The 15,304-nt window shown below is 57.7% G+C and overlaps 1 protein-coding gene across 2 annotated transcripts; it reads right to left on the bottom strand.

The window, feature by feature from the left end:
- Positions 1-15,149, bottom strand: DPYSL4 (dihydropyrimidinase like 4). Of its 2 annotated transcripts, none has more exons than XM_086751707.1 (14): positions 14,877-15,149; positions 12,705-12,793; positions 11,729-11,913; positions 10,832-10,996; positions 9,633-9,694; positions 9,458-9,538; positions 7,740-7,808; positions 7,514-7,634; positions 6,709-6,865; positions 5,618-5,759; positions 4,578-4,748; positions 3,184-3,363; positions 1,814-1,985; positions 1-1,009 (listed from the first exon to the last, which is right to left on the bottom strand). In XM_086751707.1, the coding sequence occupies exons 1-14, from the start codon at positions 15,147-15,149 to the stop codon at positions 918-920; spliced, it is 1,959 nt and encodes a 652-aa protein (XP_086607833.1). In that variant the 3' UTR covers positions 1-917. The 2 variants fall into 2 exon arrangements, with proteins under 2 accessions (XP_086607833.1, XP_086607834.1); XM_086751708.1 differs by lacking the exon at positions 14,877-15,149 and adding an exon at positions 14,454-14,535.
- Between the last annotated feature and the right edge of the window lie 155 nt (positions 15,150-15,304).

Raw genomic sequence — 15,304 nt, 5'->3', positions numbered from 1 at the left:
TATTGTCTTACGATTTCCAAACTTTATTCAGAGAAAGGAGCAGAGCACGAATGGCGAGCCACTCGGTCAGAGGGACATGCATAGCTTTGTGGCACAGAGGTTCACCTGCACCGTGCACACCTTTAAATATAATAAACGGGTTTAAATATAATAAAAGAGTTTGTCGTACACAACCGGCCTTCAAATGAGCCTTGCTAGTGGTTGTAAGACTTACACTTGGTTCTTGAAAAACTGTATAAATAATCTTTAAAAAACAAGCCTAAAAGAAAGACTACAGCCCACTGGCGTGCCCCGCTGCGGTGTCGGGTCCCCCTGTGCCCGCCCCGCCGACGCTGTGACCACGGCAGGGACGGAGGGACACGCTGCCATCCCACACGGCCATGCGGGCTCATGGGCGCAGCGACTGCAACTCCTGCAGCACGGCCAGGCCTGCGCCGCGATACGGGAGAGAGAGCGGGATCAGCTCGGGGTGCTGCAATCAGACCAGATGCAATTCACAGTATTAAAATCAGCTGGAAGTGCTCATCAGGTAGAAGTCCTTCGACTAGAAAAGGCAGCCATTGCTACTAGAAAGGAGCGTGTTCCAGCCAACGTGCACCTTCATTTTCGTCCTGGCCACGAGGCCGCCAGCAGCACGGCTGAGCGCGTTCCAAGCGCAGTCTGGGCGCCTGCATGCACAAGGTAGGGGCTTTCCGGGCAGCTAGAGAAGAAACACGGACTGGGAGAAATCGAGGGGGGAGCGCTACCTCTCGGGGGTTACTCTAGTTTCTACCTATGAGAAGAAGGGGCTGGGGTGGCTGAGGAATGCTCGATTTTCATCCTGAGCCTGAGGGCGACCCGCCGGCCCCTTGGCGGCTGGCCCCGAGCACGCCCCGGCAGCGGCTGCGGTGCGGGGGGGTCACGGCGGCGCGGGGCCGTCAGGAGAGCGAGGTGATGTTGGACCGTCCGCCCGGCGGGGCGATGATCTTCTGAGCCGTGCGCCTGGCAATGTGGTCGTCTGCCTGCGACCCTAGGGAAGAGGACAGGCATGGGCGTGCTGTCGGCATGGCTGCTTTAAATGCACAAATCCTAAAACACTAATATCTTCTTATATATCATTTTGGACACTGTATTATCACAGTACAACTTCAGCTGCCTGAACATCTTTATCTTTTTATTGCCTCTTTTTGGAAAACACTGTAAATGGCTTTCCTGTAAATAAACAGTTTCTAGGTAATAAGAAGTGGGACCTTGAACGTTCGTTAAGAATATATCACAGAATCCCAGGATGGTTTGGGTGGGAAGGGACCTTCAAAGCCCACCCAGCCCAACCCCCTGCCAGGAGCAGGGACATCTCCAACCAGATCAGGTTGCTCAGAGCCCCGGCCAACCTGGCCTGGAATGTTTCCAGGGATGGGGCATCCAGCACCTCTCTGGGCAACCTGAGCCAGTGCTTCATCACCCTCAGTGTAAAAAATATCATCCTGATGTCCAGTCTGAACCTCCTCCCTCTTTTATTTTAAAACCATCACCCCTTGTACTATCGCAACAGGCCAGACACAGAAAGAACAAAGGAATTTCCTTCCTGGTTCCTGAGGATGGAGTCACCTGGCTCATCTCTACAAACCCAACTGCTCCTGACCCCCAGCTCGCAGGGGACACTGCGGGGGCTGATGTCCCGACCCCTCAACAGCCAGAGCAGCATCCCCATTGACCTGGGCAGGTCAGCTCTGCCCTGCTGCTCGCACAAGCCCAGGACTTTGTGACATCCACACAAACCAGGCCCCCTCCCACCGCCTGCAGCCCCCCCGACTTTCGGGGACCCCCACCCTACCAGACAGGCTGAACCCCGACTGATGGAGGTTGCGCACGGGAGGAGCCTGGGCTTTGCCCGTGCCGGGCGCGATCCTGGATGCTGCAGCGGGGGCCACGGCTTTGGCGCTGGCGAGGACCTCGTGGACCGGCCCGTCGTACAGCCCCCTGGGCACGCCGTGGACTTCGGCCAGCTGCGAGGCAGGGAGCAAGCAGAGGGGTAAGGTCTGGATTTAGGCTGATGCCAACAAGAACCAGACCCAACATACGAGTAATGACTTAGAACCACAGCGTGGTTTGGGCTGGAAGGGACCTTAAAGCCCATCCCATTCCACCCCCCTGCCCATCGCGTCCTGCTCAGGGAGGACGAGCTCAGCCCTGGGCGCTGGCGGCTGCCAGGGGAGCCAAGGCCCTAACGACCTCGTTACCAGTGCTCCATCACAGATCTGCTGACGGCTGCTTCTCCTCCCGGCAAGGCAGTGACAGCCCTTGACAGGGTCGGAAGGGATTCGTTTTGAAGATGAAAAGTGCTGGGTTTCAAATTAAGAAGGCGCAGACAGATAGCTTATCAAGACGTCTACAGCATTTTCCGCAGAAATCTCTCTTACGTGCCCTTTGTCTGCACCATGCCGAACACCCCGTGACGAACACGCCCTGCTCAGCGTTTTCCAGCGCCCTTTCTGACCGCGGTTTTTGCCGTAACCCTGGTTAACCCAGGACGGAGAGCTGGCACGGGGAGCTGCGGGCCGTTTGCCAAGTGCCGAAGGCGCCCGCCTGCATTAACCAACACCGACCCCTCGCTGCCGGGGCTGGCACCCGGGTTCCGTCCCGCCAGAGCGGCACTGCGGCTCGCTGGGCACCGAGGTTGGTGTTTACCAAACTCCAGCCTTCAGGATAAAAAAAACCCGTGGCACAAAGTGTCTGCTTCCACGATGGACAGAGAAGCATCCGTGAACAAGGAGCCGAGGGACACTGCCCCAGACGACGGGGCCAGCCTGCCCGCCGCACGTCTCCATGTCTCCCAAAGAAGCTGTGCCAGCGCCTCGAAGGATTTTCTTGTGTTTCCAGTAACTGCTGAGCGCTACAGCTTCCACAGACGCACAGCAGACACCAGTAATACAACATCAACTTTCCTAACCCAGGTAGGACAGGAACTCCTCCCGGCCACTCAACACAAGCCAAACAAAACCAGCTTTGCTAGAAGTCATATTTTTGCTTTATAACAGGCAAATAATATAAATAATACCAGCATTATTAGCTATAATACTAAAATAGGCATCATGATTAACGCGCCAAGCTAACATTACAAATTTGCAAGGCCTAGAAAGAAACAACATTAATAATGTTATTGCAATGAAAATACGGGATTATGGCAAATAAAATTCTCCTTACCCTGTTTCTTGCCTTTATCCTTTTATAAACAAAATCGGGGAACGTCTTTCTAGGAATGAAGCGACCCGACCCCTGGGTGACACACAGGTTTCCGTCTTCAAGAACAACTTTTCCCTGACTTATGACGACGGTAGGGACCCCGTGGCACTCAGTGCCTTCAAATATGTTGTACTCCACGTTCTGGAACAAACAAACCAGGACACCAGTTCGGTTAAGAGCGAAGGAGGTGATGGTCTGGCCAACTGTGCGCACAAGGCCACTGCTGTGCGTCGCTCCTCGCGCACCATCAGCTGTACCTAGCCAGCCTCCACATTTCAGGTAACACGGTTCTTCTAATGGATGGACTACAGCAAACTGGGATGGGGAAACCACATCCTCAGAACGCTCAGCTCTTGCCCAAAGACACGCAGCACTGCTGGAGCAAGGCAACTTTTACTCTACGTGAAGAATGAGTTACCGGTAAGCCCTAGAAGAGCTCTGCTGGAGTTCTGCGTTTGGGGACAGAAGTCCCCGACATTTCTTCCAACTCGCTGCAAGTCTTCTACCAAAGTCAGCATGGAATGTCAGGTCTGTTTTGTGGGAAATGCAAAAATTGTGCCACTTTCTTCAAATGCTCCCATTGCTAACACTAAAACTATCTAAAACCCAAAGTTTACAGTGAAAAAATGTGGCATTACAAAAAAACAAAAGTGAATTTTCTGGACCAAAAGAAAACCCATTCCTATTTTTTAAAGGAAACACCTGAATTTTGCAGTCACAGTGATAATTTTCCTCAGGAAAAAATATTTTGGTGAAAAAACCACATGGGTCAAAATGTTTCTACGTTCACTTCACTTCAATCAGCTCTCCCACCAACATTCCTCACAACCCCTCCCTCTCAACGGCAGCTTTCTGTCCGAGGCTCACGTTGGAAGCTGATTTGGGGATGTCCACAGCCCGGAGAGCCACGGCCGAAACACCAGGAAGGTGCACCCGAGCCTCCCCGGCGTGACCCCACGGACCGGCAGCGCCCGCGGAGACGCGCAGGAACGCCTCCGGCTCTTTGGGAGGGATGCCGATAAATTAAACTGTATTAACAGTTTAATACTTAAAACAAGTCCAGCACTGACATTTTCTAGTCCACAGCAAAAACAATGATCTTAAACTTTCTGCACGGGATGCAGACTGCGTGGTCACTGCCAACCTGTCACAACCCTGCCCCTCCCAGCAGCCAAGGGACATTTTCATTTGCTCGTGTTTTCAAAAGCAAATGCAAGGTCCTTCACCACCTCATCCACAGAAACAGCTCCCCCCTTGGTGAACGATCTGATCTTTGTGATCCGAAGAAACGTATTGCTTTGCTGCTCCCTTCTGGCTCTAAAACCAGCTCCAGAACACGATTTTTAAAATGTTACCAAATGGTGGGATTTTGCCGAGATGATTTTAGTAGCCTTGGGGTTCCACAAAACCAAGTCTGCGTCAGCGCCCACCGCGACGCGCCCCTTCCTGGGGTAGCAGTTGAAGATCTTGGCAGCATTGGTACTGGTCACCGCTACAAAATCGTTCTCATCCATCTTCCCAGAGACCTGGGAAAGAGAAGGGAAGAAGGACCGTCACTGGAGACGCGCCCTGCTCCCAGCAGCGGGATTACACAGCAGAGGGTTTTGTTTTTCCTACACTCTGTGAAATGTAAGGTCTCTGAAAAACAAGACCTTCACAGATAGGCCCTAAATCCATGTACAGTCATCTCACATTCATCAAAGATGTTAAGAATATAGCGCTATTTATCATATTTATTTATTACCTTAATCCTATTTATCTTTGTTCCAAGCCTGCCCAAGACAGAGACTCCAGGGTGGCCGGTTCCCAGCTCCTGGAAGCCTGCCCAGGGATGCCCGCTCTGTGGGATGCGGGCAGAGCCTCCGGGGCTGCTCCGCGGGAGGGCAGGGCGCAGCGGCACGCGGGGACGCAGGACTCGGCCCTGCCGGCGCACGCTGGCGTGCCGCAGCTCTCCCTCGGCAGCGGAGCTCGGCAGCCTCGGAGGGGCTGCGGGAACCCGTCCCCACCGGCGGGGCCCGGGGCGAGCGGGCAGCTGGCAGGCATGGCCATGGCCACCGAGGGGGAGACGCCGTCCCCATCCGCCTCCCCAGGCTCCTGCCAGCTCCAGGGGAGGGGAGCGGCACATCCTACCCTTAGGAAAACGTGTCGGAGAGACTTCCTCGTGACTGGGAGCGGGAGCGGGGGGATGATCCTGTACCAAAGCCTTTGAAGACACTTTGAAGGCGTTCGACTGTCACAGTTTCTCTCATTAGCAAGCTGCTCTGAAGCAGCAGTCTAGACAGTGCCGCACCTCTGGGCTCGTTTGAATTAACGAGGACGCCGACAGCACCGAGCACAAGCACTGCTTACCCGCACCCGCGCCTTCCCGGGGAACCAGCGCTGGCTCAGTACCTACCACACACTTTTCCCAGATCACGGACATCCGCTCCTCCACGCCGTTGGTCCCCTCGGGGATGAGGGTGAAGTTGTCCTTCCCCACTGCCTTCTGCGCCGTGGTGAAGGTGCAGTGAGCGCTGCCGGACACCTGCAGGTCCCCGCTGGGCACAGCGTGGCAGAGGGGTCAGGGGGCGCCCCACGGCACAAACACCCCCCGCGGCGACGACTGCGGAACACCCCTGCCCTGCGACACCGCTCCTCCGGGCCAGCGAAAGCCCCCTCGCCTGGAAGGGTCCGCGCGGCACGAGCAGTTCGTGTAAACAGCAGCCCTCTATTCTATTTACAGAACATTTCCATTTCTATTATGTTCATATTCTCTCCTAAAATGACCATTACTTTTAGTATTTAAGCCAACACTTCAATCTTTGCACCTTCCTTTCGAACCTCGGGTTATTTTAGGAAGCGGGTCTCCAAGCAAGGTTGTTTGAACGCGAAGGCGCGGTTAAGTAAGACGAGCGCCTGGACGAGCCCAAGCACCGCGCGCCGCAGGAGGGACCGGCCCCAGGCGCGCAGGCAGGGCACGAAGGGAGCAGAGCCCGCCCAGCGTGACGGGGCGCACGCCCCAGACTCGGGTCAGAGCTGCGCTAGGCTGAGCTACGCTTGCATTCTACTGCCTCTTTTACGAAAAAATCACATTCATTGAGATATCTTTATATACTATGTAAGATATCGTTTATTATATAGTATATAAGAAGATGTTAAACACTTTGCTCTTGTTAACAGCTGGTTATCCTTCTAGGAAAAAAAAAAAAAAAATCACATTTCAGGGAATTCCAAGATGTTTGTTTCTTTTTTAAAATATATATATATGGAATGCAATTTTTTTCGCCATTGCGAAATGCTCGCTTGGTCCCTGCACGGCTCCAGGGATGCTCCTGCCGGCCCCCGGGGCTCTGCTGCGTAACTCTGAACATGGGAACAACCCCGCACGGTGACGCGCCCTAAAAGCTTCCGTTTCACACATTTTAAAGCTTCCACAAAATCCTTCCTTCTTGCTTTAGCGCTTTCCCCAGGACCCAGCGAGGGCAGCCGCGCCGCCACGGGACTCACCAGGACAAGAGGCAGGTGAGGTGATCCGGCGTGCTGGGGTCGGGGCTGATGGGGGGAGACGTGACGAAGGCGGCGGCCTTGGCCCAGTTTTTGCTCCAGTAGTGCGTCCCGTCGGCGCCCAGGCTGGCGGTGATGGGCTCGCCGTACACAACCGCGCCTGGGGAGCAAGCGGTTAACGAGGGCACGCGCGCGTCCTGCAGCCTCTTGTCACGAACACCGCCGTAAGGACAGGAGACGTTTCGCTTATCTGCGGTCTGCGCAGTACTTCGGCTCTGTAAACCCACCCTAATCCCGCAGATTCTCTCACACGACTGGAAAACGCTGTCAAAACAAGCTCTGCACCCATCTGTTTTCTCCTTAGGCCAAACGTGCGTCCGTGCCCACAAACCATCGCGCCCTCCAAACCAGAGCGGGGCCCCGCGCAGAGGCTCCTCCTTGGGCTGGGGCGGCTGCGGACCCCGCCGGCCCCTGCTGCCTCCCACCCTCCCCCAGTCTGAACCTGGACCTTGCTCCAGATCCACTTTTCATTTAGCTCATGACAAACGACTGCCAGTGAATTATTGCCTTTTTTTCAGCTGTGTCTACTGAGATCCAGGTGCCAAAGTCTCAAGCACATCTCAGATCTTCCCAGCTCAGAGCAATTAGCTCCGCGCACTCTGCGAAGAAACGCCAACACCACGTTTTGGCACCCTAAAATGTGAGAGAACTGGGGTGACGACGAGTTCTTAAACCTCGCAGCTAGAACGACATTCCTGGACACACGTAAACAGGCTCAGCTGCACGCCAGCACGACACACGGCCTTACCTTTTCTCTTTGCCCGGGCTAACACGTCTGCCGCCCCTCTGCTCATTATCTTGGTGACGTACAAGGGGCAGTTGGCTTGCTTCGCGATGGTAATGGCGCGGTACACCGCCTCCGCCTCCACCTGCGGGCACCACAGCACAGGCAGAAATCGTCTGGGGCACCGCGGCTACTGCCGCAGCGGCGGTTCCGCGCCCGGGCAGCTCTGCCGCAGGACTGGAGACCCTACCTCCTCGGGGCGGCTGAGGACGTGCCCTTCCGGCCCGGTAATCCCCAGCTCCAGCAGCCTCTTCTGCTCCTAGACGGACAAAGGTGAGCAGTCAGCGACACAAATGACCTGCTGGAAGCAGTGCGGGACACAACGCCTTTGCAGAAGGATGATGGAAGTTCATGGATACGACGAGGCGATGCCGTCCGTACCTGCGACACCCCATAAACTGCCGCGGCTGCTTCCCAGTAGACCCACCTCACGCTGGGGAATTGTTTCCGGACCGTGCACTGCTGTGTCCCAGCAGCACCTTTGGGCCCGCCCCGCACCGCTGGAGGATGCCAGACCCCTCAGCCCTCATGCCGAGGCGGTGCTAGATATGATTCATGGCTACGGGGCAGGCACAGACGGCTCCCCCACTGTCTCCGAAAGTGGATGCCCAGCACAGACCCCCGCCAGCCTCCGTTCTGTGATGTCCTGTATCGTGCGATGCTCCCACCGAGCCGGCGTTAGCTGCAAGGACATTACTCAACGCTACGGACCAGATCTCGCGGGCTTTAAGGATCCTGCTCGCAGAGGATGGTTATTTCTCCAGCCATAGCACTCCTACTGCAGACATCCCCCAGGTTCGTCCCCAGGCTTGAGATCATCACACTGGCAGCTTGAAGAAATACTTTGGAAAACACTGACCTGCTTGGGATGACATTCTGTTTCCCACCTGGCTGAAGAACAGGTTTCTCGGATAAAATCCCAGGGAGGTGGGAATTAGCCTCTATCCTGTTTGGCCAGATAAGCCCATTTGAAGGGCTGGGACCCTGCTGTCCTTCTAAACTCTCCTCCCACACCAGACCGAGCACTGGCGCGACCATAAGCTGAAAGGACCTGCAAGTCTACTTCTACCTTGGATCACCTCCCTGCAGCAGGTACCCAAGATTTTCTTTTCTAAAGGTAAAAAGGACAAACCATGAACGTGAGCCAAGTCTGCAATAGCAAGGACGTTCCAAGTACTGTTTCTGGAGATAAACATTGCCAAGCGTAACGTACGCTACTTCAAAAGATCCCGACCTCTTTATTTCCTCAGCCACTCAAGGCCTCTAAAGAAGACGGATATGTGATAAAGGGTCACCCAAGGCAGCCGGCCATCCTTCAGGGAGCCCCAGAGCGTACTGTTGGGAACCACCAAGCAGTCCCTGTAAACATTTCTGTGACGACTCCCAAGTGCGTCCACGGAACGGGGAGGATGCTGCTGATGCGAGCAGCTGCCCCCGATCCTCCCGCACACGCCGCGCCCCGGGGCTTGGGTAATCACCTTACACCGAGAGCAGATCCCCTCCGGAGCGTGGGCGGCGGCGCGGGGGCATCCCTTCCCCACCCCCCCGATGCTGCGAGGCTCGGTGCCCACGCACACACCGACCACGGCCGCTCCACCCTGCAAGGCCACGAGCTCGGCTTGGCTTTTGCCGGAGATCTCGGAGGCGGGCGACGGGGGTGATGCCCTGCCCTGAAAAGCAGTCGCTGGTCCCCTCCCCAAAGCAACCGCGTGTCACAGCAGGCTGCTGCTCCTCCTCCCCTCCAGATCGTTCCATCCCTACTGAACTTGCAGCCCCGGCTGAAAGCTAAAAGCCTGCTGGCACCGCTCCATCTTCCACCAGACACTGCGGCCCATCCGTTAACGTCGGCACGCTGCCGTAAATCAGAACGCCCTGGCCAACCCTCAGTTCAAACGGCTGACACCGTACCTCGTCGATGATGTCTCCGTTCTCAGCGTGCACTTGGGCAATGGCCCCCAGGTCGCGGATGATGCAGAATATTTCGTACATCTGCCGAGAGAGAGCGCGTTGCCCAGCGTCAGGCAAACGGCAGCTCACGCTCGGAGCGCGGGCGGCGACGTCGGCCGGAGGCTGGCTCTGATACCTGGGCATCGGTGCACTGCAGCTTGTCCTTGTAGGCCATGAAAACCAGGAAGGAGTTCACACCTTGAGAAAAGAAAACGAGGTGCGTTTAGCGTCACAGCCAAGAACTCAGGGATCTGGCACGGGCCAAGCAGGGGCCGTTCGGAGCGGGGGGGTGTGCCAGCTGGGGTTAGGCCGAAAGCAAAGCACAGCAAAGGGCTGAAACGGCGCCTGTCCCCAGAGGAATTGCACCCCAAAGCCGGGGAGCCATGAACGGTAACACACGTCTGCGTCGGGATGCGCCAGAACCGAGCAGGCCCAGCCCGTTTCTGATGTTAGGCTCTCTCTGTACCCCGCTCCCAACGCACAGGATCAAACGCATTGCCCCCGGCCGGAGTTTTCCCTCCAGTGCTGGTTTCCATTTATCATTTAACCTCAACTTCTTTACGATAATTGTCTTTGAATCGGTGTATTAGTGCTAAGACTAAATTACAGCCAGAGATGAGACTGTCTAACATTAGAGCACTTATTTACTGCGCTGCTGTTTCGCCGCAGAAATGGACGGGCGGTACTTCGCATACGGCAATCCTCATTTCTGTAATTGCTACCTGACACAAAGGATGGCTCGTGCAGCACTGAGCCAAAGCCGGAGAGCTGCCGCTGTGTTTTACAGGGGCAGAGGCAACAGCTAATCCCAGACTATGACCAAACTACAAATAAACTGTGTTTGATGTGAGCATACAGATGAAAAATACTGGATATAAGCTGGAATAGCTACATTACTGCAGCCGCTCCGCATTTTAATAGGAAATTCTCTGCAAATTTCTATGTTAATTGACCAATCAAGCCCTTGCTTGCGAGACTGCAAATTACACTGAAGTCATTTAGCTCTACATTAGCATATCTGAAAGCTCCAACCACGGAAATTCGCACTGCTGAAACGCGCGAATTCCTGCCGCATGACCTGCTTTCCAGTAAGCCACGTCCGCGGATGCTTCGGGACGCGCAGGAGTCACGGGCAGGAACAAAATGTCTATGGAAAGCCTAAAGCTTAGTTTTATTCTGTAAGCCGCATCTTGAACACTTTTATTTAAATAGTTTTCTGTACCTCAGCAGCCTGAATCAGGGTGCCCGCTACCACTCCCGTGGGTTCCACACCCATTTTCGTGGGGGGCGCGGGGGGTTGCGGGGCTATTGCCGGAACACGGCTCCTGTCCTCACCCTTGTCCTTCACCAGGGCTTCCAGTTCCTCCTTCAGGCTCTCGTGCCAGCGCGGGACGTCGACGTGCAGCGAGTAGTCGCAGCAGGCCTGGCCGTCGGCGGTCTCGCGCCACCGCTCGTAGGCGGCCAGCAGGCCGGTCCCCGCGTCCGGGCAGACGTGGTCAACTGGGGAGACAGGGCGCAGCGTCAGCGCGTCCGCCGGGGAGCGGGCAGAGGGATGCCCGAGAGCCGCCACAACCAATTTCCCAGATAACGCGAAACAAATGGAACAAACTAACTGCAGCTGACAGCTACTCTTATCCCTGTTTTTCACACAGCATCCGAGAGGGGCTGGGGACCAAAGCACGGCCTTGCGCGCTTTTGCGCGGCTCTCTCGGACATTTTCCGCAGGCCATCACCCACAGCCCATCAGTTGCTGCACCCCTTCTTTGTTCCTGTTCCCCGGGCACAGAGCGGCGCCAGGACCCGAGCCCGGTCCTTCACGCACAGGCTGCAGCGGCCCTGGGGCCAGGACAAGAACAAAACAGAAATCAAAATCATTTCATGTTAACACGACAGTGGAGCCCGTGCTCACAGAGCTGAAAAACTTATTAAAAAAAGTTACAAAGCTATTAAAAACATATTAAAAAGTGTTTATAAAGTTTTCTTCTACTTCCCTCTCTTAGGAGGGGAAGCAGGAGCAGCCACACATTTTTAATATATTTGTGCAGCAGCGGAGGGAGGCTCTGCAAGGCGCAGAATGCATTTTAATGAGTTTTGTCATGCTTTGATTTCTAGAGCAAAAATTAACATTTCTCTGCTGTGAGGGTAAATCATCTCTGCCACGATAAAAGGCCCCGCGTATTTTGCTAAACAACGTTCTACTTCGAAGCCTGTTGGGACGCCGCTCCATCTTACTGATCATCGTGGTTCCTCCTGCCAGCGCTGCTCTCGTGCCTTGGTAGAAGCCGTCAGCAGGGGCCATGCCCATGACGGGCGCCTGCAGCCTGGTATGGACGTCAATCCCCCCTGGCATCACCAGCTGCCCGTAGGCATCAATCGTCTTCGCACCGCCAGGAACAACCAGGTTCTCTCCGATTTGTCTGAAAACAATAGCATGAGCTGTTCATTGGCAACAACTTTTAAGTTGTCGGGGGTTAGCCCCACCCAGCAGCTAAAACACCACGCAGTCACTTGCTCACTCCCCGCCTCTGGGATGGGGAGTAGAACTGGGAAAAAAAAGAAGGCAAAACTTCTGGGTTAAGAAAAAAAAACAGTTTAAGAAAACAGCAGAGAAAGAGAAAACAGATGGAGAACAAAACAGAACATACCAAAGCCCGTAATTTCCAGTGCAATACTCACAGCGGATCCTGATGCCCAGCTCCCTCCCCAGCAGCCAAACTGACCCCCAGCCCCGTCCCCACTTTATCCCCTGAGCAGGAGTCCCATGGGGTGGACCAGCCCTGGGGCTCATTGGGGTAACCTGTCCCAGCTGTGGGGTAACTGGTAACCATCCCAGCTGTGTCCCCAGCCCCAGGGGCCACCGGCTCCAGCTCCTCTCCCAGCTCTGGTGAGGATTAACTCTGTCCTAGCCAGAACCAGGACACAGGTGAAGATGCAAAACCAACGCTGCTTGTAGCACACAGGCATGTGCTGCCCAGGGCTCCTTGCACCCAGGGCCGGGTTCTCCCCGGGAGAAGGAGCGGTGGGCAGGGAGCGCAGCCCAGCAGCACCCGTCCCACCCCTCCCAGCTCCGGCACTGGCTGGCACACATCAGGCCACCACCCGTGGGACCCCGCTCCGAGCGGAGGAGCTGCTGAGGTCTCAGCCGGACTCTGCACAGCACTACATCATGCTTGGAAATTACATTACCAAACACAAATGTTTAACTTACTTTATTAAACCGTCTTCCACATAAATGTCTGCATAAAATGACTGATCATCGTTGACAATTTTTCCTCCTTTGATTAGAAGCTGGTCACTCTAATGGAAAAAAAAAGATTTTTTTTCAGGACTACTTTATTTAGAGGCTGCTTTACTCATCCTGAGCTTTCACTAAGTCTAGCATTTAGCACTTTGCCCTTCTATCACACCGGTTTAGTGACCACACGCTGCTCTACACCAACTCCCAGCTGCGTTCTGCAAAGGCAACCATGCAAACCTGTCATCTGATCCCCGCGGAACCGGTGCAAGCGTGGGGCGTAGGGCCAGCGCAGCCGAGCCCCTCAGCGCCGGGCGCCAGCGCGTGTGGGGTCCCAGCCAGCCGAGGGGAGCGTGCTGCAGCCCCCGCTGCCTGACCTGCCTCGGAGGCACACGGCCCACCCGGGGCTCCGGAGCAGGTCCAGCGGCTGACCCAGGCCCTGAGCCATTCTGAAGGGTCTGCGAGACATCGTCCAGTAGCTCAGCCACGCACCTGCCCCTCTGTCAGCGCCGGCTATGGAGACTTTCACGTGCATCCTGTTAACCCAGTAATTTACCGACCGTGGTGACTGTTCACAGCCTCGTGAGGCAGATAACGCCTCCGGGACTTCCCTCACTTCAAAGCAAGAACCGGGACAGTTGTCGGATTTACAGCATCTTTAACCAGAGAAAGGAGAAAGCAGCGGTACTTCTGTAAATGTGGAACCGCGGCCTAATTGGAGAGGATTCCCTTCCTGCTCTCTGCTGTTGCTACAGAAAATATTACCAAGGCTAAAACGGGCGCCACAAAGAGCACCGGCACGGCTGAGGGGCGCGGGAGCACGTGGCGACAGCCCAGGCGATGACCCGCAGCGAGCTGGGGCACAACGGCCTGACTGCCTTCCGCGGTCCGGATTTAAGCGGCACCACGGGCACACAAACAGCTATTACAGGACTGCATCGTGGTTTTAAAAGTACCGAGGCTTTTACTGCATCTTTATTGTTTTCCCTTGTCCCAGAAAATCAATCAGGAGAAGCTTCTGTGCTGGCCGCCCCCCGGGAGCCCTACGGCCCCTCCCCTTGCGGGGCCCATCCCCATCCCACCTCCATCTCACCCTCACGCCCTATCCCCAAGCCATCCCATCGCATCCCATCCCGTCCTCATCCTCACCCCCACCCCACCCCTATCACCATCTCACCCCTATCCTCACCCCATCCCATGGTTTCATCCCCTATCCCCACCCCCCGCCGCATCCCCGCACGCCCCCGGCCCGCTCCCGCAGCCGGTAACGCAGCCCGTCACGCAGCGCCAGGCGCCGGGACGTTTTGAAAGGAGCTCAGCGAGCAAAACAAGGGGAAAAAAGAAAAACAGCATCGCTCCCGCCCGTTGCCGCGAGTCCCGCGGGGCACGGCGGTCCCCCCCGCTCCGCCGCACCGGGCCGGCGCCGGGCACGGCCCAGGGCCCGCAGATGCCCCCCGCACCCCCCCCCCCCAGCCCGTTCCGCGAAACAAAGCGCGTCCGAAACGCGCCCCGTCCCAGCGCCCCGCGGCTGGGGGGGCCCGGCCGAGGACAAAGCCGCGGGCTCGGCCCGGGCCAACAAAGGGAGCGGCGGGGGGGGGGGGTGTCCGGCCCCCAGCCCCCTCCCCGCGCGTCCGGACCCACGGGAGGGACCCGCGCGCCCCGGCGCCGCCGGAGCGGGCCCGCAGCCCCCGGGGGTCCCGCTCGCGCCGCCGAGCCCCTCACCGTGATGCGGGGGACGCTCTTCTTGCCCCCCTGCTGCGACATCTTTCCGCCTGCGCGGGGCCGTGTGCGTGTCTGTGCGTGTGTCTGTGTATCTGTGTCCGTGTCTCTCTGCCTGTGCACGTCCCCGCGTGCGTGCGCGCCCCCCGCCGCTGCCGCCCCCTCGCGCCCCCCTCTCGCCGCCGGCCCGGGGCCGCGCTCCCGGCGCCGCAGACAAAGCCGCCGCGGCCGGCAGCGGAGCGGAGTCCCCCGGGCCGGGTCCCGCAGCTCCACCCGCCCCGCCCGGCCCCGCAACCGGTCACAGCCGCGTCCCGCGGAGGGGAAGTGGCCGCCGGCCGCCCCCTCGGGCCGGCCCCTGCAGGCAGCCGGTCCGGCGGGGCTGGGGTGGGACGGGGCGGGGGGCGGGCCCCGGGCCCAGCCCCTTACCTGCGGGCAGCCGTCGGGCCGCTCTCCCGGGGCGGCGGGCGGTGCGGGTGGCGCCGGCGGTGCGGGGCCGGGGCCGGGGTCGGGGTCGCGGCGGGGCCCCGCGGAGGGGTTCCCGGGGCCGGTGCCGCCGAGCGAGGCGAAGTTCAGCGTCTTGTTGTCGAAGGCGTCCTCCACGCTGCAGAACATCCCGCCGCGCTTCTGCCGCGGCCGCGGGCTGCCCGCGCCCAGCCCCGCGAAGCAGGCGGGCAGCGGCTCCTCCCGCCGCCCCGACATGGCCCCCGGGGGGGCGGCCGCGCGCTGCCCCCGGCACCGGTACCGGTACCGGTACCGCTGCCGCTGCCGCTGCCCGTGCGCGGCCGCCGCGCTCCCGCGGCCGCCTGGGCCCTGTGCGGCGGAGCAAAGCGCGTTAAAAACCGCCCAGGGACCCC

This window comes from Chlamydotis macqueenii, chromosome 7 (genome assembly GCF_036417535.1).
Source record: "Chlamydotis macqueenii isolate bChlMac1 chromosome 7, bChlMac1.mat, whole genome shotgun sequence".
In the NCBI taxonomy this organism is placed as follows: Eukaryota; Metazoa; Chordata; class Aves; order Otidiformes; family Otididae; genus Chlamydotis; species Chlamydotis macqueenii.
This window is presented reverse-complemented; position numbering and strand designations above follow the sequence as displayed.